Source organism: Scardinius erythrophthalmus (assembly GCF_964197995.2).
Source record: "Scardinius erythrophthalmus genome assembly, chromosome: 21".
Lineage (NCBI taxonomy): Eukaryota > Metazoa > Chordata > Actinopteri > Cypriniformes > Leuciscidae > Scardinius > Scardinius erythrophthalmus.
This window is the reverse complement of record NC_138241.1, coordinates 22,140,606-22,162,747: the sequence shown is the minus strand read 5'-3', so window position 1 is coordinate 22,162,747 and position 22,142 is coordinate 22,140,606. Positions and strand designations below refer to the sequence as shown.

Below are 22,142 nucleotides of genomic sequence, written 5' to 3'. Positions count from 1 at the left end.
AAACGCATCGCAGGGAACGATCGACTCGGTAACCATGTGTTAATTACCCCTAGGTTCATTTTTCACTTGATTTGTCCTTTAAGGTTGAGCCACTGTAGTCACTTGGACTATTTTAACGATGTCTTTACTAGCTTTTCTGGGCTGGCAGATATCAACTACCTTGCAGCCTATGAAGGAGTGAGCCAGCTTTTAGATTTCATCAAAAATATCTTAATTTGAGTAATTACTGACATAATTTTCATTTTTGGGTGAACGAACCCTTTAAGACCAAGACCATCTGGTTTACTGCTATTCCTCCTATAATTCTTAACACATGCAAATGAGTGGACCGCCAAACATTCAGAAGGAAGTGAGAAATGAATCCTAATGCTGAGCGAGGGCTTATTACTACAGGAGCATACGCGCTTCCAACTCTATTTGCCTTTGCATTTTAAACATGCCGATCCCATGCAAGACTGAAAGAAGTACTCATTCAGTACCATAACTCTTCATAATAGTAAAAGGATATTATGGGTTAAATACAAGTTAAGTTCAAACAACAGTGTTTATGGCATATTGTTGATGAACACAAAACTAATTTCAATATCACAACTCATTACTTCTAAAGTTGGCAAGAAATAAAAATTTACCCTCTCTAAAAGCATAAACAGTATTATAGATTAGGGTGAGCCACTTACAATGGAAGTGAATGGAGCCAATGTAAGTGCTGTAAGCTTCACATCAATCCCTTTGTTAAAACATATTATTTGATCTGTAAATCCCACATTCTATAATCGAACTCAGACCCGTAAAACTGCATTTTCGGTGAAGCCATGCAGAATGATTGGTACTGTACTAGACAACTAATACTTCATTCATATGTGTGTCTAACATGTTGAAAGTGTTACAGTGAGGTTTTGGTAACTTAAGAAGATGCATCATGCAGATATGATTTGTGAGTTATCTTAAGTTTTAGATCCAGTCACTGTCTTAACGGAACTGCTCCTGTTAGTTTTGTGGTCTGTTCGCAACTCAAATGCTCCATTTTCAGATATAAAAGCTATTGTCTGTTAATGAAAATTTGACAGATGAACTCGTGCCTCAAATGAACTTGTTAAGTGAAATTATGACTTCTATGAGCATCTATGATATTACTTTAGTCACAGTTACTGTTGTTACAGGTAACAGATTTTGATTTTATTGTAAGCTGATGTGTGAACACGACATTTTGAGACTCACACCTGTAAGTAAATAATAAAACTGACAGGGTGAATGTAGCCTTAGTAGGTGATTTTTTCCACACTAACTTGTACTATTTGTCATGTGGCTATACTATTGAAACCGTGAGTACTGTATATTAATGTTTTCCAATTAGCCACATTCACTTCCATTGTAAGTGCCTCACCATAAGTATTATGCCACAAATGCTGTCGATTGAGTTTAACATATATTAACCCAAATATTTAATTAATGTTTCTTCCCCAACAGTTTCTCATTAATATAAATTCTCCTTCTTGACAAATTGTCCATGCAATGATATGTACGTATGAACAGAAACGTATGAACATCATGTCTTTTTCTTGTGAAAATTAGAAAACATATAGAGCGTACAGGACGCTCCATTTCCTTTGGAAAAGAAGAACATGAGGGACATGAGGTTGTGTCCAGTCTCCACAGTGAGGCTCCTGTGCTCCGGGGTTTTTTCGAGTTATACGTGAGGCAAGTTTTGGGACTCGAGACTATCTCTTGATCCAGCGTGGCTGGGAGACGGCCCACTGGCTCCTGTCCGTAGCAGCTCAGAAGAGAAGGTTGTATCGTTGCTTTGTTGGTCGAGGAGGTCGCGGCCGCCCTCCGTAGTGTCCAACTCTTTGTCATTGATGAACAGCTCTGTATCGCCCCAGTCAGCCAGCGGCTCGCGGTCGCTGGACTCATTGTTGCTGTTGCTGCTGCCGCTGCTCCGAGTGGACAGGCTGGGATGGCAGTCCGCAGCAGTCGGTAGCATGAGGTTCTGAGCGGAAAGAGACTTACCGAGCCCACGCTCAACCTGTAGCGAGGCTGCTGCTGTGGAAGACATGAGCTTTAGAGGATCAATGTCAAGGCTCAGGTGTCTTCTCCACGACCCATCTTCCTTGGAGTTGCGCTCGGGCTTCTCCCGTAGCTGTACCGTGCTTTGAGTACTCTCAGCCTCCCTGTCCGACGCAACATCGGTTTGGGTACTCACGAGGCAATTGCTCAGACTCTCTGCCCGGCTCTCCAGTAGCGTCTCTGGGATAAGGCTGGTAGGCCGGCTTTGAGGCGTTGGTACCATAGGGGGGAGCTGAAGGGTCGCTGAGGTCGAATGGATTGTCGGGACCGGCCTGGTCAGCTCACTGAATCGTTGGTGACTTCTGGAAAGGTTGTTGGGGGTGAGAATGGGAGGTGGGGACACTGGGTAGAAACTGTCCGGGCTGGAGGGTTGGTTGTTGAGAAGAGGAGAGGTTGAGTAGGAGGAGGCCGAATGTGGGTAACCAGTACCCAAATTGAGTTCACTGGGGGCCAGAGCAAGATGCAGACCACGCTGTAGGTTACTGCTGCCTGAATGAGACACGCTGCTGCCGGTAAGCTGGGAGGATGACGACAAATCCTTGCTATGGATGGAGCTTTGGTAGTCGGAGGTCTGATCCAGCTCGAACAGTGGAAAAGCAGACAGACCAAGCATCGAAGATGAGCCTTTCTGCAATACCTGCCGGTATATATCCAGCAAAGAGTCCAGCTTTGACTCAATGGACTGGACCTGTATTAAAGAAATAAGAAATCACATCGAATGTTCCTGAATTTTATGCTTAACTGTCATAAATGAGTGCAAGTACACAACTGTTCAAAAGTTTGGGGGATGTATAATTTTTGTTTGTTTGTTTGTTTTTGAAAGCAGTCTCTCACCAAGGCTGCATATATTTGATTAAAAAACAACAACAGTAATATTGCGAAATATTATTATAAATTAAAATAACTGTTTCTATGTTAATATATTTTAGAGTGAAATTTATTCCTGTGATGCTGTATGTTTAATACTTCAGAAATCATAATAATAATATGTTGATTTGGTGCCTAAGAAACATTTATTATTATCAATGTTGAAAACAATTGTGTTGCTTATTACTTTATAAAAAAGAATTCAGGATTCTTTGAATAAAAAGTTAAAAATACAATTTGTTTTGTTTTTTAATAAAAATCTTCTGTAACATTATTTATAAATAACTTTACAGTCACTTTTTATCATTTAATTTATCCTTGCTGCATAAAAGTATTAATTTCTTTCCTAAAAAGAAATTAAATCGTACAGACCCCAAAGTTTTAAACGTAGTGTAGGTTTCATTAGACCAAGTTAATATGGCTTACTTGTCTCTCTACTTTACAGACACGTCCAAGCATGCTCATGTCATGCTCCAGGGACTCTCCTTCTGGGAGGATTTTCTCCCTGCCTTTCCTGTCTACCGAAATCTGGCCTTTTCCTAGTATCTGATCCACCCTATGAGAAAAAAAGTGATTTTGAGCATACGTGAGGATGTACACCTTTACACTTCTGTTCCTCAAGCTTGATCATGGCACAGCACAGCAGGATAAGACTGGACTTTGGTTAGTGAAAAAAGAAGTTAGTGCATCACCATCATCTAATTTTTCTATGTTACAAAGACAGTAAGAAAGAGATGCTGATTTATTATTATTGAGAATTGGATTATTTACATTTTAAATGTTACTTGTTCTAAATGTAAGGATTGGCAGTATCTAATCTACCTATGGTTAAAATATTACATTCAAAATGATACAGTAAACGATACTCCAGAGAAGCCCCTAGTGTGCAAGATTAATGTGCTAGTGAAATGTAGTTTATATTTTCAGGTGAAGTGTATGATTATCCAAGTGTTTCCATGCAGAAAGCAGACTATGTACACTATTTATAATCATTCCTGGATTTCACATTTCAGTATTTGACTTTCTGTTTTTGTGTTGTTAGAAAAACTGTCTAATGTTTCCTCATCTCTCCAAATATACCATGCAAGAGTAGTTTGCGTTAAACCAACATCAATCAGCTGATCAATCAGCTCAATTGTGTAGAGTGTGTGCTACACAATTTATAATCATCTCCTTGATTGAAAACATATCACTATTTATTAATCACCTTGAAGTCCAATGATGAAGATTATGTTTAATACACTGAAAAGTAAAGAGGTATGCAATCCTCATATATCAGTGGTTCTCAACCAGGGGGCTGGGGCCCACTAGGGGGTTTCAGCAAACTTCCAAGGGTGCCTTAAGATAGAGGTCTGTGCGGGACCGTTTTTTTCCGTCCCGCTCCCGCCAAATTCTATTCCGCACGCACCCACTCCCGCTCCCGCTTAAAATTCACTCTGTGTTTACCAGCTATCCGCTTACAATGATTTTCTTCCCGACCCGACCGATCCTGCTAAATTTATATCTCGTTTCCAGAATCTCACATTTAAATTTCCCCAACTGAAAGAGAGAGATTTGGCATAACAAATATAAAATGTAGGCTATACAAAAATGGTAGCTAGGCTATTTGTTATTTTTATTCGTCATCAAGATACAAAATTCTTTTAACATTTTACTGTCAAGACGGTAGAAAAAATGTCACAGAGAAAAAAAATAAGCAAAATATGAATGAACGAAAATCATTGGCTTATAGGCCTAGCTTTTGCGAAATGAAATCACTTTTTTAACAGAACTATTTAACATCCATGCAAAAAAAGAATGCCATGACGACCGTTTCAGCGTCTCTCGTCCAAAAACTGACAAAAGGCTGAATGCTCTCTTTTAAGGTGCAGTCGTGACCGGGATGCCAAGGAAATAATTTGCCAGGTTGCTCATATTATATACAGGTGAAACTCGAAAAATTAGAATATCGTGCAAAAGTTATAATTTTAATGATTATGGCTTGCAGCTTATGAAAACCCCAAATTCAAAATCTCAGAAAATTAGAATATTACATGAAATCAATAAAAAAAAGGATTTTAAATACAGAAATGTTGGCCCCTCTGAAAAGTATAATCATGCATTTGTATATAGTTATATATACTATTAGTTTCACCTTTTAATTAGAATTACTGAAATACACAAACTTTTGCACGATATTCTAATTTTTCGAGTTTCACCTGTATATTTTAGGCTACAGCCAATGCAAAATGTCACAGAGAATAGTAAATTAAAGCGTGGATACGCTGAATTCTGATCGGGTCCCGTGGTATCCGCAGGAGAGCCGCGGGAATGCAGACCTCTACCTTAAGATGACTTAAAATTACATTAAAATAAGCTAAAATGACTAAAAGCCAAGACAATTCTTATTTTAATTCAGCCACTCAACAGCTGTTTTTTCTTTTCTTTCAGAATCAGAACCAGAATTCCCACAGTCTTGACAACCTTGATACATGAGGTGGCTTCATTTGAAAGTGCTATTTGTAGACTTGAAAAGTCATGTAAACGAATAAATCTTAAAACTCGGTGGGCAATTTTATAATGGATATACATTTCTAGTTATCCAGAAAATTAATCACGATTGGCATGGGGCCTTTGAATATCGTTGTGGACAAAGAGGGGGCCTTGCAGTCAAAAAGGTTGAGAATCTCTGCCATTTAGATTCATTGTGGATACTGATTTTGTTTACTAGGGGAATAGGTGTGTAGGTATTTTCAGTTCTAATAACATATGGTAATAAACCCTTTGAATAGTTTTAGTTAAATACATCATCAGCATTGGACCCAATGTACAGTATGAACTGATTGAGGTAAGTATAGCCCCATGACTAGTCCCCTAGCCTTCTACAGGCCTCTGACCCAGCATGCTTCTTCTTGCTTTGGCTGTAATACAATTGTAGAGAGGGAGAGGAAAGGTTCCTGGCTTTGGTGCTGAGTGTCTGATGTGGACCCACGGCTGTGGCAAGTCTAAATGAGAAAACATACGGGGGTCAAGTACATCTTAAAGGTTGTGCCATCAAGGAAAGGAAGGAAAGGAGGAGAGAGAAGGTCGAGGAGAAGGAGCTTGGCACCAAGGCAAGATACTACTGATCTCAGATACATGCGCGACCACATCTCAGAAACATATGAATGCCAATCAAACCAAAGGTCTCAGTAATCTAGTTTAAATTCTGTTAACTGTTGCTTCAAAGTCAGCGTTTCAAAGTCAATCACTGAGGTTTCAACAATTTAAGCCTAAATGTCAGTTAGAGATTGTTGTTCAAATCAGAGTGGTTGATTAGACACCTGTTGGTTCACAATATTAATGACTAAATTTGATTATGCTTCTCTTTGATTAGCAGGTCATTCAATGCCGAACGAAATGTTTTACAAACTGTACAAAAACTACGCTTTAAGATACAAACCCAAATGCTAGGGAAAGCCAGGAGAAATCAATCTAAAAGTTAGTCCGATACACAGGCACATTTGTTCTAACACCATGCACTGCATAACAGTTATGCTGGTTTAGCATTGGCCAACCTTGTTAAAACAGGAGAGTTCTGCATGATGAAAAACAGAGGAATCAAGGATTTGTAGGACAGAGCAAACAGCTTGAGGCTTTGGGTCCGTGACGCATGACAAATCTCATGTGCAAAAAGCGCTTGACCGCAAAAACATATATATAGTAAAAAAATAATAATAATAATAAAACAAAATTATATATTATATATATATTCAAATAAATGTGTTCTATTTTGATACATTTTAAAATATACATCACAAGAATAAGTTAAATATTTAATCCTGTGATGTGTGTTCAGTTTGTATGTATATATTACTGACCCTAAACTTTTGAACAGTAATACATATATTATTCTTATTCAGTATTTTTGTCTTGTTTTGCATTAAACATCTAAACATCCTTAAATAATATTGCATAACAACGTTTTCAGACGATATATATTGAATTTTCTTTTTTTATAAGCATTAATGTAACAAAATATAGGCAACTACAAGCAAAAACTATTTGCCAATGAGCTAATAAACTTGATTCAAGATGTGTTCTCTGAAAACAAGTCTTATCTTACAAAATGTATTTTGATTTAAGGATGTATTATTTTCTTATAGCGTTTATCTCTGTGATGTTCATGTCCAGAAGGTAATGGTCACTAAGGATTTAGACACACAGCCTCAGCAAATGACTCATGTCTGGATGTTTCAGAGTTAAGTGTAAAAGGGTTTAGGATTGGGGATTATGGGTCGGCTGACCCTGGGGCAGAGTGTTTCCTCTTGGCCTGACTGTAATACAAGTGCAGGGAAGGAGAAGAAAAGGTCTTGGCTTTGGTTCTCAAGGTCTGTGGACCCACAATGGTGTCTAACCTGAATGGGAGAGCGCAGACAGGGATATAAGACAGACACGGATATGTAGATGTAGAAAGTATGCATAAGAAAACAAAGTTGTTTAACTATTTTCTGTATGGTGCAGCTCAATAATAGCTTTCTTTAATGTCTTTGTACTTACTGCATTTGTTAATGTGTATTGTGCAAGTGAGAAATTTATGCAATAAAAAAATAATAATAATAAAATTAAAAAAATGTTACATAAATGTTATAAATGAATTTATAACTTTCAGTCACATGTTGAAGTTGAACATATTTTTGCCATACAAAAAGGGCTGGTTTGTCTCACCTAGTCTGGAGACTCTTGATACGGCATAACATATCCAGGTGGCCAGCAGAGTACTGCTCAATCACATCTTTCACATCATAAGGTCGCAGCGTCTCCTTAAACTTCTTCTTGGCCACATGGAATTTCATTATCCTTAAACAAGAAACAAGACTCAATTAACTTTTGATGAGAAATTATATAACAAAATACTGAAACACAGGCAAATGTAAAAAGGAAAAATTATGTGATATTTCATCTTTTTATGACATTTTCTGTTACAAGATATATTTATTTCAGACGCAAAATAGTAATTAAATGAATAAATCTTAACTTCAGTAAATACACCTTGATTTTATTTTTTTTTTGGATAGCTTTAATACAAGAATAAAGCAAAAAGGTACGGAAAATGAAGTTTCAAAATAAAATTTGTTCCAATTATGTATGCAGTTACATCTATAAACCGTACAGTATATTGTGCATATATGAAGTCAGCTCAACATAAAACAAACCTCTTCGCAAATAAACAAGCTTGCAGGTTGTGTAAGCTTGCTCATAACCACTAGAGGGCAGAAATCAGTCACGAATATCAGAGCAGTTTATGACCCAGAGAAAAATATAATCAGATATACCTCTGCTTTAAAAACACAGTTAATAATAATATTACTCAAGTAAGGCTCATGTTCGAGTAAAGCTATGTGTGATAGATGGCATTAGCTGTGTAAACACAGGTATTACCACAAGCACACAGAAACCCAAACCTATTCTATGCGTGACATTCTTCTGAGTGAAGATGGAACTACAAATATTGACACAGAGGGGAACAAATCTCAGTGATCCGTCTCTGTTACGTCTTACAGATTCAAGCCCCTGTCAGTTTTTGTTAATGTCAGATGAGCTGATGTGTAAGCAGAACTGACTGTGAGCATGTCTATCCGACACCCTGGGAAAGAGGAGTTGGAAAAATCTCAGCCCTCCTGGGAGTCCCTAATAGTAAAGGGTGATGGAAGTGAAAGAAGTCGTCACCTAAAGCAACATCCGTGGCCTCACCCAGCAGGAGAGAGACAGCACTCACGGTCTAAACCTAATGTCTCCATCAACAGGGCAGGGAGGTCAAAATGAGTGCGTTTAACTCTGCAACCACAGTGTCAATCCTTCAAACTTTCTTTAGGGGAGAACAAAGTACTCTGGGAAGTCAAACTAACCTGATGGCCCTGATCACGGCCTTTAGTGGGGCAGACAGATCTTCCACAGTCACATCACAATGGCAACCCTTCTCATCAAAAGCATCATCCGGTCCAAGATTAGTGTCAGCTGTGTGTTTGAGAGAAAGGGAAAGAATGTGAATCACATCGAGAAGCAGATCGTCAAAAAGGCTGAAAACAAAACTAGGCTGAAAAGTAGAGAAAGCCAAGGGCAGATCAATACAGCTATGAATCAAAATAGCATTCAAATCAAATCTTTCCCTTGACCGACACATACAGACCACAGGCCACCCCTCTCTCCACAGAGCTGTACAGCATAAAAAGGAGATGCAAAAGATAACTCAATTTGCTACTCGCTGTGTGAGAAGTTTTGTGTGCGCACACATCCATAGCGTGCACCCAGAGAGCCGCGTCTCAGACAGCATGTAAATACTGAATTGATTTCTCTTTTGCTTCTTCTTGCGCTGGAATGGTAAAATTCACACAATTTTATACAAATATGCTCATCTTGGCGAGTATCCTAGTAAACACAGTCGGTTGTGGCCAACCCAAAGTGACAACTCAAAAAAATAGACAGCAGCGCCGCAGGAATATTAGGCTGCTGTCACTTTATGAGTTGCACGGATCCAATATTTTTATTTTTATGTATTTTTATTAATTGTTTACGTTCACTTAAGCCACAACCGGCTGTTCTGAACAAAACTTCTCACACAGCGAGTACCAAATTGAGTTCTCTTTTGCATCTCCTTGCGCTTGAATATTTCAATTGGCACGGCTTAAAAACACAAGCAAAGGATAAACTTTCCTTTGCACCCTATAGGGAAAGTTCCGACAGTTGTCCCGAGTGTTGTTCCCACTAGCACCTGGCAGTACATATTGTCAAGCCCTGCTATATTTTGCATTGGTTTCATTTTGTTTTGGCAAGTATTTAATTACTTTACCCAGAGAAAAAAACTTTAGATTATGAAAGTGCCTTCACGCAGTTAATCAAAACTATCAGTATTAGTCTTTTGCATGCTATAGCCGATCATTTTAAACTGATCTATAAATAAATTTACTTCTTTTTTGTATCTTGAATCCAATGAAAGTCAAGTCGCTTTAGATAAAAGCATTTGCCAAAATGTGTAAATCAAAAACAAAAGGAAACAGATCACAGACAAAATATCTGGATATGATGCTTGTAGAATGAATGAATTCCTCCATTTAAACTGTCAGCACTTGTAGTACATGACACAGATAATGCTGCCTGGAAGAGAGATAGCTATCAAGATGTGAAGAATTGTATTCCCCTTTGCTCCACTGTCTTATAGGCTATCATATGTGGTGGATCTATAATGTGTGTATAAGAGGATGAAGCCAGTGTGTGGTAACTGCAGGTTTGAGATTAATTTTAGCTTGATGGGTCTCACACAGGGCTGAGACTAGTTTGCTGCTTGCTGACACTCAGATGCTACCTTTGCAAATTCTGCTGAATTGGGCTACCTTTGTTGAAATGTTACAATAAATCTTACTGTACAACAACAACAACAAAACACGTAGGTGCAGTGTTGTAGAGTGACGAGAAGTTGTGAACTATTCTTTAATAGACTGACAATTTAGGCAGCTTTTCCAGCAACAAGCTAGTTTTTAAAACACAACATTTCTGTGTACAGTTCACATTTCTGTATTTTATATCACATTGTTTGCTAACTCAGCTTTAATTAAATGTGCTCTTCTAAACCAACATTTTATTTAGCAAAATAATCTATTTTCTAAATGCTTGTTATTAATCTTATTATGAACGGTACACCCATGAACACATTCAATTATTAATTTTTTTGACCTCATAATTTTTAATCAGAAGAACTTATGCTGCGTTCCAGGCAGGTTTTTGAGCACGTAAATCACGACTTCAAACCATGACTCACGACTTTGTAGCGTTCCAGGCCAGTCACAGTCATCAGTGTATTCTCACCGTGTACCGCCTGCAGAAACACTGCATCCGTAGGGGCTGCCATTGTTGTTTTGTATGGTTTCCCCATATATATGTATGGTTGTTTTGTATGGTGAAGTCAGAGCTCGTAACTGGGAGTACATCGATCTAGTACGAGTTCACGGGTGGGAAGTCACGGGTTTGACTGCTGTTCCAGTGCACTTTCACGGGTATAAGGTTGGAAAAACACGGGTTACAGGTTGCCTGGAACGCACCATAAATCTTCTGGTGAAAATGACAAACTTAACTTTCTCAGAATTGTTTAAATGTTTTCCAGTACAAATATGACTGAAGATACAAAGTGCCTTCTGAAAAATTTATTAAAATTAAAAAAAAAAATCTTGTTTTAAAGGTGCATTAAGCAACTTTTCATGTTAAAAATACCCGTTTTCTAACCCATACATGCTTTAACAATTGCCTGATGGGCTGAATGAGCCCTTCTCTGATCACTGAGATTGTCTCTATAATCCTGTAGGCTAAAGTAAAATAAATAAGAGGGATTCGGGCCGGAATTTTAGACTGGGCGTGACGTCATGCGCGTTCACGGCACGCTCACATAGCTATGTCTGGCAGGTTTGTGTATTCGCCGGCATTCTCCGTAGAAGATGGATTGTTAGAGACCTGCTTGTAGTTCATTTCAAACACCAACGCAAACTCCACATAAGATAAAAAAAAGAAAACTTTTGTCTAGTGAGCGTGCACATCTCTGCACATTGCCGCCAGAGGTGGCATAGTTCTGCAAAAACTCAGAATCTTGCTTAATGCACCTTTAAGCATTAACTCACAAATTAAAAAAAAAAAAAATGTTCCCCTGTTTCATCACGACTTTCATGCTGTCACCTTGGACACATAACTTACCATATCTGCTGAAAAAAAAGATCTATGTAACATTTTATACTTGCTGTGATGTGGGCCACATGGATCTATTGATTTACATCATTGTTCAACATTAAAAAAATCACAAACATCTGTTTTCACATGCAAATTCACTATGTTGACAAGGCCAATTAACAGAAAAATTGTATTGCAATATGTTGAGTTTTGGTTTTAAAAGTTTTGCTAAAGATTCATTAAACAGGTTATTAAACATTCTCACTATGTTTTCTTTTCCCATGGGACTATGGGTTCTCGGCCCTTTGTGACTAACGTACAGTATTCTGTCAATACTAAAAATCCTCCTATAAACAATGTCTCTATCTCTGCTTTGCTCTCTTCTTTCCCTGAGGGGCATTCTGGTGATGGGAGCATGAGCCAAAGATAACTAGTGCAAACAGAGAGTGCCATGAGAGACCATGTTCTCCCACTGCAGCCCAATAGTGTGTGTAAATCCTGCCTTCAGGGATAAATCCAGAAAAACACCAATAACAATAAGGTATATAGGAAAAGACTCATTCTTATTTCTAAAAGGGCCAAATGGTGTGAAGACTAGCATATAACAGAAAAAAAAACTTTGTAAACAAAATGAAGTAATTTTTTGAAGTAAATAAACCCCAGGAATGATTATCAGCTAGTAAGAACTGGGAAAATCAGTGATTTGACCAATCAAAAAAGTCCTTCACCTTCAGTCGTTGTGCGAGATTGGCTCTTGAGTCTGAGTGATGGACGGAAGCGTGTTCGGTCATTGAAGCTCCAGCTCTTCTGGACCTTGGCAGGGCTGCTGCCCTCCACACCCACCTCTGTGCCAGGAGAGCGTCTGTCGTTCACTGACATCTGTCTGCTCTTTACACTCTGACCACGAGGACTGGCCATCCGCACACGCTCACGAAAACTTAACTTTTGGCTGCAGGAGAGGAAAGGGGAGGGATGGAAGAGGCCGGGAAGTGGGAAGGGACAAATAAACAGAAAAATAATTAAACATGGAATGGAGAGAAAGAGGTATTTAACTAAAGTTTAGTTAAATAAAAACAGCTGTGATGGTTTATTTTGGACCTACAAGCTTCCTTTCCTCAGTTTTTACCAGATTCCTCCAGTAAAACAACACTTTTTTTTTTGATCATTAACTTAGATCTTACTAGGATTTTCTTTGCCGAAACCCCATAAACTGTCTTATACTTAAATTGCATCAAAAGAACATCATGCAACACAAATCCCATTCCAAGGTTTCCACCAATCAGCAAGCAACTTTTTGAAGCATGACTATAGTCCACCCTAGTTCTGTTGCTACCTTCAATGTGGAGCAGCCTGACAACATCTCCATAAGCCGCCTTTCTAGGCCTGACGTAGAGGCCCGGAGAGGCATGTCATAATAAACAGTTTATGTGCAAAGCAACTATATACATATTCCATCAAAGACAACAACTCCATAAGCTGGGGTTCTTAAATCATGCTGGATATATACATACTACACTGTGCTTTTTAGCTCATGCTTAGTAGTTTGTGTGTGAAAGAGATGTAGTGTAAAGGAGAGTGGAGACATAATGCTGTAAAGATGATTTACTGTACAATAATATAGAGCCAAAGTTCATGCATATGCAACATGCAAGTTTATGACTAATGTGTTTAATAGGTGGGATGCAAACTGAGACATATACAGTACTGTCATAGATATCCTTCAAAACTGAACTGAACATTTAAAACGGTTTGAATTAATCATCATTCCTGCATATATTACAGTATGGGATGCTGGTAGTTTAAAGGTAAAACATTATTTTGCTACATGGATGTTACGTATACTAAATAACAATTGTATCTGTAAAAATGTATATTGTAGAGTAATTTCTGCATGTCAGATAGGGGGTGTTGGATAAATCAGTCAGTGGCAGTTAAATCCTTCAGGCAACAGGCACAGGACCCTCATATTAAACCCTCTGCAGGGTCTGTAAGGGGCGGGGTTATCTGAGGTGGCCCTCATCATTCATGCATAAGGTTAGTCAGCATTCACATTGGTCATATTGCTGGAGCAGTGGGGGATGCTGGGTACCTATATATCCGTGTGGTATACCTCCTGAAGAGCCTCTGTCTATTACTATGACCCTTACTATGGAAATGAGGGAGACAGATGGTAGATGAGTTAGACTGTGAGCAGAAACATCTTCCTTATGTGGAAGAATTATATGGATAGTGCAACACAGAAACAGAGCCACCACTTGGTGGTAAATATGGAGCAAAGCGCAAAATAAATTGGTGTGTTTTTGCAACCAAACATGGTAATAAAAAGTTGAATTAGTTTTGAATTACTTTAGAAGTGCTCCAAACCACACACACTCACAAACTAGAAGTATATTCACATAAACAGTGTACAAAACCTGTCTAACAACCAACTAACTTTGACAAACGTTCTTGGATTTGTTGGTTAATTATACATTTTCTTTCTGTAAATATTTAATTCTTTTCACTCTATCCAGTACAAATGGATTATGTGGATTTTGGATTATACCTAATGTTTCCTTAAAGACTTCATGTTCGTCCATTTACTGTACAAAGTTCCACAAGCTATGAAAAAAGTATTCACAGCTTAGCTTCTTGCTGTAATGCCTTTGCAATTGGAAGGTTAATTTTCCGTCATACTTAATGACACATTTGCCACACACTGTGAGCTTTTTCAACTGTAAACGACTTCATTTAAGTCTGAAAACTGGTGCTCTGCTCTTCACATATCTAATATGAACCATGCAAACATCCAATTCCAGCACTAATTGAAAGTGTGAGGATACAAATAAGGAAAAGGCTTTGGGGGCATCCATTATTTACAAGCACTGAGCAATAAGCTCCACTCCTGATGGGATTCTATGAAAATTAAAAGACAAAACATCATCAGCCTGACTAAAAACATCTGACTACACTATGGCCTTGCAGATACGACAGTCTTTAAAGTCCCTGTAAAGGCAATTCTACAAAAAAATTCTAAACGCATAATAAATGTTAGAAATGTATTGCTAAAACACATTACAAAGACTGTTAACTGAATTGTGGAGTTAGACCGATAAACAGTTTTTCACCATTGCTGTGTTCAGGATTTTTTGGGCGGGGCTAAAACGGTGGCTCGATGACGGACTGGAGCCGCTGAGCTCCTGGCTCCGCCCCTACTGTCGATGACGCACTGGAGTCACCGATGCTGCCCCCTCCCCTATCAGTTCGCCGCTCAATCGCGAGTTACTGTCAGTACTATTTACTACAGCCTACAGTTTGCTAGCTAGCTATGCCTTCGTCACGGAAATGCGTATTACCTGGATGTGATCACTTACAAAACAGATCGGTGTCCTTATTTAAATTTCCGAAAAAAGATCATATCAAGAAGAGGTGGATTGATTTTGTGAAGAGCCACCTCGATGGAGAGCTTAGGATCACCCTAAACACTCGCCTCTGTAGTGATAATATTACACAGGATAGTTTTATAAACTTTCGTCGGAGACAACTGGGATTCACTTATAATCCGCTGTTACTGGTGAATGGGGCCGAACAGACTATCTCCCGCCTTGGCCTTCATCTTCCCGCGAGTGGGCGTGGTTTCAGCGCAGCCAGCAGACATGCCCCCAGCGTTTGAGAGCAGAGAATACTGCTCATTTTTTCAAGTTTTTGATAGCTTATTTTATTTACTTGGCGGCTTTTTTTATCATTCAAATTTGGCTGAGTGGCTAATAACACATTTTTCTGTGGTGTGACAAACTCAGAACACATACTTAATTTTGACTTTACAGGGACTTTAATGCAAATAAACAACATGCAGAGTCCTAAATGTCAACAGCTAAGTCTGTAAATGAGTCAATATTTCTTACTGCTATTACATAGTAATATGCAATTTTTATGGGAGGGGATAAAGTATAAAAAAAGTAAAGGACAAAAATGTAAAACAGAACTTAATGCATGCATGCAGTGATCTTTGCATCTTTCCTGACTGCAGTAATATTTATTGGTCAATATAAACAATATCTTAATGGAAAAAAGTGCATCATGTTATATAGTCCATGCACGTAGACAGAGAAAAGTAGGCTAAAGTACTCTACAATATTATAGAAAGAGATCTGCATGTGCACACACACAGTCACATGTGCACACAGTTGCACGCACACACACACACACACACACACACACACACACACACACGCACGCACGCACGCACGCACATTTTAGTACAGATGGACACCGTTGTGTCTATTAACAGTGTCTTGCACACTCACTCAAGGCTCTTCTTTGAAAGTTAGCAAAGAGAAGCTGCTCCACATTTAAACTACTACTCTATGACTTAAACGGCTTTCTGGAATACCTGCTGATTCTGACTAGACAATTGCTGCTAATGCAGTAGTGGAACTAAACCACTAAACTATATTTGACTGTTGTCCAAAACAACATACTGGTGCTACTTTCATGTTTCACCCATCACTCTCTGGTTTCTCTCTAGCTAGAATATTTATGTATAATATTAATACATTTATATATGTAATTATATATAACAATATATTGGTCAACTTACTAAAACAATTATATGTTAACTTACTAAAACAATTATATGTTATATTAATAATATATTTATTAATAATATCTGGATTCAATTATACTTCTGTTCAAAAGACTGTCGTTTATATTTTTGCAACAAAGGTTGCATTTATTTAAAAAAATATATATATATATTATTACAATTTAAAATAAAATTTTTCTATTTTGATATATTTTAAAATGTATTTTATTACTGTGATATCAAAGCTAAATTTTCAGCATCATTACTCCAGTCTTAGTGTCACATGATCCTTCAGAAATCATTCTAATATACTGATTTGGTGCCTAATTAATATTCTGTATTATTATCATCCGATATATATATCATCAAACTGTTGTTCTGCTTAATATTTTTGTAGAAACTATAATATATATTTTTGAGGACTCTTTGATGAATAGAAAGTTTGAAAGAACAGCATTTATATATATATATATATATATATATATATATATATATATATATATATATATATATATTTTTTTTTAAATAATGTAAATCTTTACAGTCTCTTTTGATCAAATGAATGCATCATTACCGAATAGAAGTATTAATTTCTTTTCTTTTCTTTTTTAATACTCACTGACCCCTTTAAGCTATGTAAAAGTAAGATAAAATAAAATATATGTCATGTCCATGAATAATAAGAGAGACAATATAATTAGCTATACACTGGGATCCTGATCATCCTGTCTTGGTTTACTTTGTGATAATGAGCGATGACTGTACATACCATATATAGCTACTACTTCAAATAAAGGAAAATCAGAAGGAATGAATGATAAAGCAAGACATGTAACATGCCATGACTGAATGGACTTAGTTCTTCTCCCTATTCCTATTGAAGCCATGGAAGCTAAAACACAATTGATACTCAAGAAAGTAAAACATTCCGGACACTAGGATGATGTAGATACGAGAACAACAAACCTGCTGATGGATTCCCCCTGGTCTTTCCTTCAGGTGTTAGTTAAAAAACAGAGAGAAAAGAGGCAGGATATTAACACTTTACATGAATGACAGAAACTAATAAGGAGACTACAGAAGAGACACAGATGCCTCTGAAATATACTGAGTGATTCATTTTGGGAATGACACACCAATATATTTCACACTGTGTCACAAAATACAGTTTAAATGTTAAAAAAGGAAATTAAACACAAGTAAGCCTTAGCACACACACACACACACACACACACACACACACATTAAGAGTAGAAAGAAATGGAGAGTCTTTTTTAAGACAGTATAAACAAGCAGCAAACAAGCTGTCATGCAAGCTATGAGCAATGCACAGTCAAGCTGACTAAGACAAGCGCTAGCAGAGGGACAGCTGTGTTATCAAGGGCTGTTTAGTATGTAATTACTCAAGAAATTGGCCTTAATACAACAGAACACCCATTTGTCAGAGCATTGCCGTGTGTCTGTCTTCAGGTGTCTGTCCACAAACTGTCCTGGCTTCTGTGTGATGTGATTTATCTATTCTGGGCAACGAAATTTCAGTTAGCCGCAGGATCTACACAAGGAAGCAGGTGTGAGTCTGTGGCTCTCATCCAAACTGAAACTTTGACGCTTCAGTTGTACAGAAGGCTTGGGTTCCCAGTAAAAAACTGAATCTAGCTGTACATATGGCTGTGAGGTATTTCAGTAACTGTACTTCATTAAGAATTATTTGGGTCATTTGTATTAACTAAAGTTTACAATTATTAAATATCATGAAGAAATGTCTCATCAGTCACCACCACAGTCTTTGACCTAAAGCAATACATTATAGTTATAACTGTTGTCAAAGACTGACAAACTTGATTTGAGCGTGAATACAATGAACACGAGAATGAATATATTACCATCTGTAAACAACACTATTCCAATGTCAAAGAACTATAAAATCATCTGATTCTGAAATTCAAGTTTAAAAATTTCAAGTAACGTATTGTTCTTTATTTTTAATAACTGAAAATTTGACCATTTAGAATAGTTGAGTTTTTATTAATGAAAACCAAATATCTACATCTACAGTTTGTTCATTTCAGCAATCTATGGAAACACCATGGAATAAAATATCTCACAATTCTAAGTTAACATCTCACTATTCAGACTTCAAATCTGCAAATTTCTTAAGTCATATACTGCAATTAAAAGTTTAAATCTCACAATTTTGAGCCACCCCTTAAAAGATATATAAACTCTTACATATAAACTCAGAATTCTGATAAATAAGCCTGAATTGCGAGATATAAACTCACAGTTCTAAGAAAAAAGTCTGAATTGCGAGATAACTCCAAATTGTGAGATCTAAACACATGAAGTGAGAAATAAAGTCAGAACTGTGTTATAATGCAATTCGAACTGCAAGATATAAGCTCAAATAAAGAATTGTGAGATTAAAAACACAATTACCTATTATTTTTTTGCATTCAGTGGCAGAAACTGCTTCAACAGCAATACATTTCAAAAGCTGAGAAATAAGTTTATTTTCCACTTTGAAATATTATTTTTAAGTTTTGACAAAGTAACCATGCTTAACTTGGTATCATTTCTATGTATTGTTGACACCTGGCCATGTGCCTTTGTCCAGTGGCTTAATGAGTCTTTAAAAAAGCTTGGATATCTAACAAGACTACAGTAGGGTACACAGGAGATGATTATGCTTAGGAAGAGAGACAGATTGAGTGAAAACAGTTTACTTGCTGAGGGAAGTGGGAAAATGAGAGCTACAGAAGCACTGACACCAAATACGACACCAGCTGCCAGAGTTGTACCTACTTTGTAGGGCTGCAGGTATGCAACGCCTTCAAATGAGGCTTCCAGGTAGCAATGGAAACCGAGTTCTCATCAGCCGCATAGCTACGCCACACACACTACGTGCAGAATATACAAAACCAGAAAAATAGGGAGGGAAATGAAGAGAGTAGAAAATAAAAAGATAAATACACAAGGCCAGGAAAAAGCAGGGATTGGAAAAAAAGGAGAACAACAAAAGGAAAAAAAAAGATTAGTAACAACCGGTTCATGTAAGCGCTCTTCCATCAGTTCACTGCATAGATACATGCCTTTGAGGAGGGAGAACACTTTTATAGAACAGCCATGTGGCACTCAGGTATGTTCTGGAGAGGTCTGTGGAGTAGAGACGCCACGCAGCCTGGTGCAGGAGACAGACACACACACACACACACGGGGACACAGGTGGAGAAAGACAATAGCATGGTGAGGGAACAGCCAGTGAATCACTGATTGGGCTCAAGACATTTCTTCAAACCACTGATTTCATTTTGTTCAAAATGCTAGTATTTAGTATGTCTCTCTTTTGCTTTAATAACAGCAGCACCTGAGCTGCATGAACTTCACAAGTTTATGTAAAACCTGATAATCATATTCTGCAGAATTATTTGAGAATGATCCGAAGAGCATCTTGAGCTTCAATGGAATCTGTCCAGAGAGTCACATGATCATAATCTCACTAATTTGCTAAATATTTTTTATTCATTTTATGTCATAATGTTTCATTTTTCAATTTTCTAAAATACTAACACTTATTTCCAAGATTAAATTACAGTATACTTTGAATTCCAGATTTGTGAGGTTTTTGGACTCCCTTATAATTAAAATAAATTGTGAACGTAAATTTCACATGTCCCATGTCCAAAATGAGAGTGGATTAATGTTGAATAAATGTCTTGGTGGCACACACAACATTAAAACAGCCAGGGGACTTAAAAGTGATGTGGTGAAAAGAGGCATACATTATCCAGTGAAAAGAGTTTATATGCAAATATGTGTTTATAAAGCACAATCCTTTTAAAATAAAACAAATTTTTACCTAAACAAGTGCAAACAAAGTTGTTTGCGGCCTCATATGTGTTAATATGTCATATGTTTATGTGTGGCCATCTGGCATTAAAATATACTCAGCATTATTTCAATCTAAACAGAATTACATAATATTTATTATCAGTATTTGGATAAATAATAATAAAATAAAATTCGGCATTAAACACTGCTTGCATTTAATTTCTTCTGAATTCGTGATGTATATAAGTGAACTGAAAAAAATGTGGGTGCAATTTATTCATTGGAAATTAGAACGATTATTAGAATGAAGCAAGACTTGAATGCGAATTTAAGAAAACAATACCTAAATTGTTATCTGACTACATTATCCAATCATGACCTAAGTGACGCCAGTATAATGGAAAGTGGTTGCTAAGGAAGAAGTCATTTTCATTCAAAATTACAAAAAAGACAAAAAAATAAATAAATCTAATAATGTGAACTGGTGAATCATTCACAATAAAACCAGGAATATGCATTTACGAAAGTTATTGTTTCATGCTGACTTATAATAATGTGATAATGGATAGAGTTGTATGTGTTGAGATGAGTAACTGCGTTAAAAAACAATAAGCAAGAAACAGAGGATGTGTTGTGAAAAGGAAAAACATCACAAGAGTGAAAGACTGAAGAAGGTGCTCTCAAATTGCGTGACAGGAGTGAGGAGGGAGGGGATATTTTCCATCATTCTGTACAAAAATGTCAGTAAAGAGAAAACAGCAATCGTAACATGCAGGAAAGAATCCAAACCCAGACATAGCTGACAGTCATACTCCACAGATCATAATTAAGATATATATTCATGGGTTATATAAAGACCTGAAGTGATTTAAGAGAGGGTGAGAGAGCACAAATGATGAGAAATGATGCACCGATGCAGTCCCTGCAACATTACACCTTAAAGAATACACCATGGTCAAAATACACAATTACTGATAACAGTAATTGAAGCTGGATGGTTGGATGCCAACTGAAAGGCCTTTGGAAAAAGAAAAGAAAATTAAAGTCAGGGTTAAAGACAGAGCAGGAAGAGAGACAAAATAAACATAAGGACCAGTGTATATACAGTATGAGATCTTCTTTGTCTGCAATATCAGAAAACAATCTGGAGAAAGAAAAGGGGTCATGGTGGTTAAAATAGTTGAGAAATTGCTTGTGGGTTTTCGACAGCAGCCAAAAGGAAGTAACTCATTTCTATAATATTACAGGACCTTCATTTTTTTTTTGTAGATATGTGTGTGTGTGTATGTGCACATTTTCCTGGAGTAAATCTGTTTCTCCTGCTAGAGGAGAAGGATGCACCTTCCATTAGGAAGAGCTATTGTCCTCAGGGAGGCCCTTGCTCAGAATTCCTTCCGTGGAAACACATCATAAATATCGGCAAGTGTTTCCTTTGGCTCTGATGGAAGATAATAGTCCCCATGTAATCAATGCTCGTGTAATTGTTCGTTTTCTCTTCTTTTGTTTTAAAAAAATTAACATGGTTCACTACAAAAACAATCCTTATTAATCAGTATTTTTGTCTTGCTGTCTGGTAAAATATCTAAGTATCCCTCGAATAATATCTCAACATATACAGTAACATAAAATTGCATAAGATATGCAGATAGAAACTATTTGTAACTATTACTATTATTCTTTGTTTAGATGTTTTATTTGAAAAAATGTATTTACTTGAAAAGCAAAACCATATCAAAAGCATAAGATATGCAGATAGTAAATATATTTTTAAATATTATTATTATTATCATTATGATAATGTTTAGATGTTTTAACTGGAAAATTAAATTATTTTAATTTTGTAATTAACCATGTTTTTTTGTGAATTATTCATTTCAAACTGTCACATTAAACAATTTAAATGCCAGAGTCACTGTCTTCCATATGTTCCTTTATCAAATTTGCAGGCATGAAATGATATTGATATTAACATGGTAACTGTGTGCAGTGTATGAGTACATTGCAGTGAAACTGACCTTTGAGCATCAGATCAAGATAGGGCAGATCATACATATAGAAGATATCTGGCCAAGTTCTTTTTGGTTTTAGAGTTGAGCATTAGCTATTGATGCAGTAGCACTGAAAGTTTTATACTTTTTTTAAAAAAATG

General features: G+C 37.0%; 1 protein-coding gene across 10 annotated transcripts in view; it reads right to left on the bottom strand.

Moving 5' to 3' along the window:
- Window positions 1–150: 150 nt before the first annotated feature.
- kcnq5a (potassium voltage-gated channel, KQT-like subfamily, member 5a) overlaps window positions 151–22,142 on the bottom strand; it is a 143,361-nt gene continuing 121,369 nt past the window's right edge. For 2 of the 10 annotated variants that reach the window (XM_081351277.1, XM_081351275.1), the window contains exons 9-18: window positions 18,968–19,062; window positions 17,132–17,158; window positions 13,691–13,747; window positions 12,330–12,550; window positions 8,799–8,907; window positions 7,618–7,749; window positions 7,197–7,307; window positions 5,808–5,915; window positions 3,358–3,487; window positions 151–2,752 (exon numbers count right to left, since the gene is read on the bottom strand). In XM_081351277.1, coding sequence (XP_081207403.1) covers window positions 1,688–2,752; window positions 3,358–3,487; window positions 5,808–5,915; window positions 7,197–7,307; window positions 7,618–7,749; window positions 8,799–8,907; window positions 12,330–12,550; window positions 13,691–13,747; window positions 17,132–17,158; window positions 18,968–19,062 — 2,055 coding nt within the window. In that variant the 3' untranslated portion in view covers window positions 151–1,687. Of the gene's footprint in view, window positions 2,753–3,357; window positions 3,488–5,807; window positions 5,916–7,196; window positions 7,308–7,617; window positions 7,750–8,798; window positions 8,908–12,329; window positions 12,551–13,690; window positions 13,748–17,131; window positions 17,159–18,967; window positions 19,063–19,254; window positions 19,344–22,142 lie in introns of all 10 variants that reach the window. The other 8 variants (XM_081351278.1, XM_081351280.1, XM_081351281.1 and 5 more) reach the window with 8 other exon arrangements.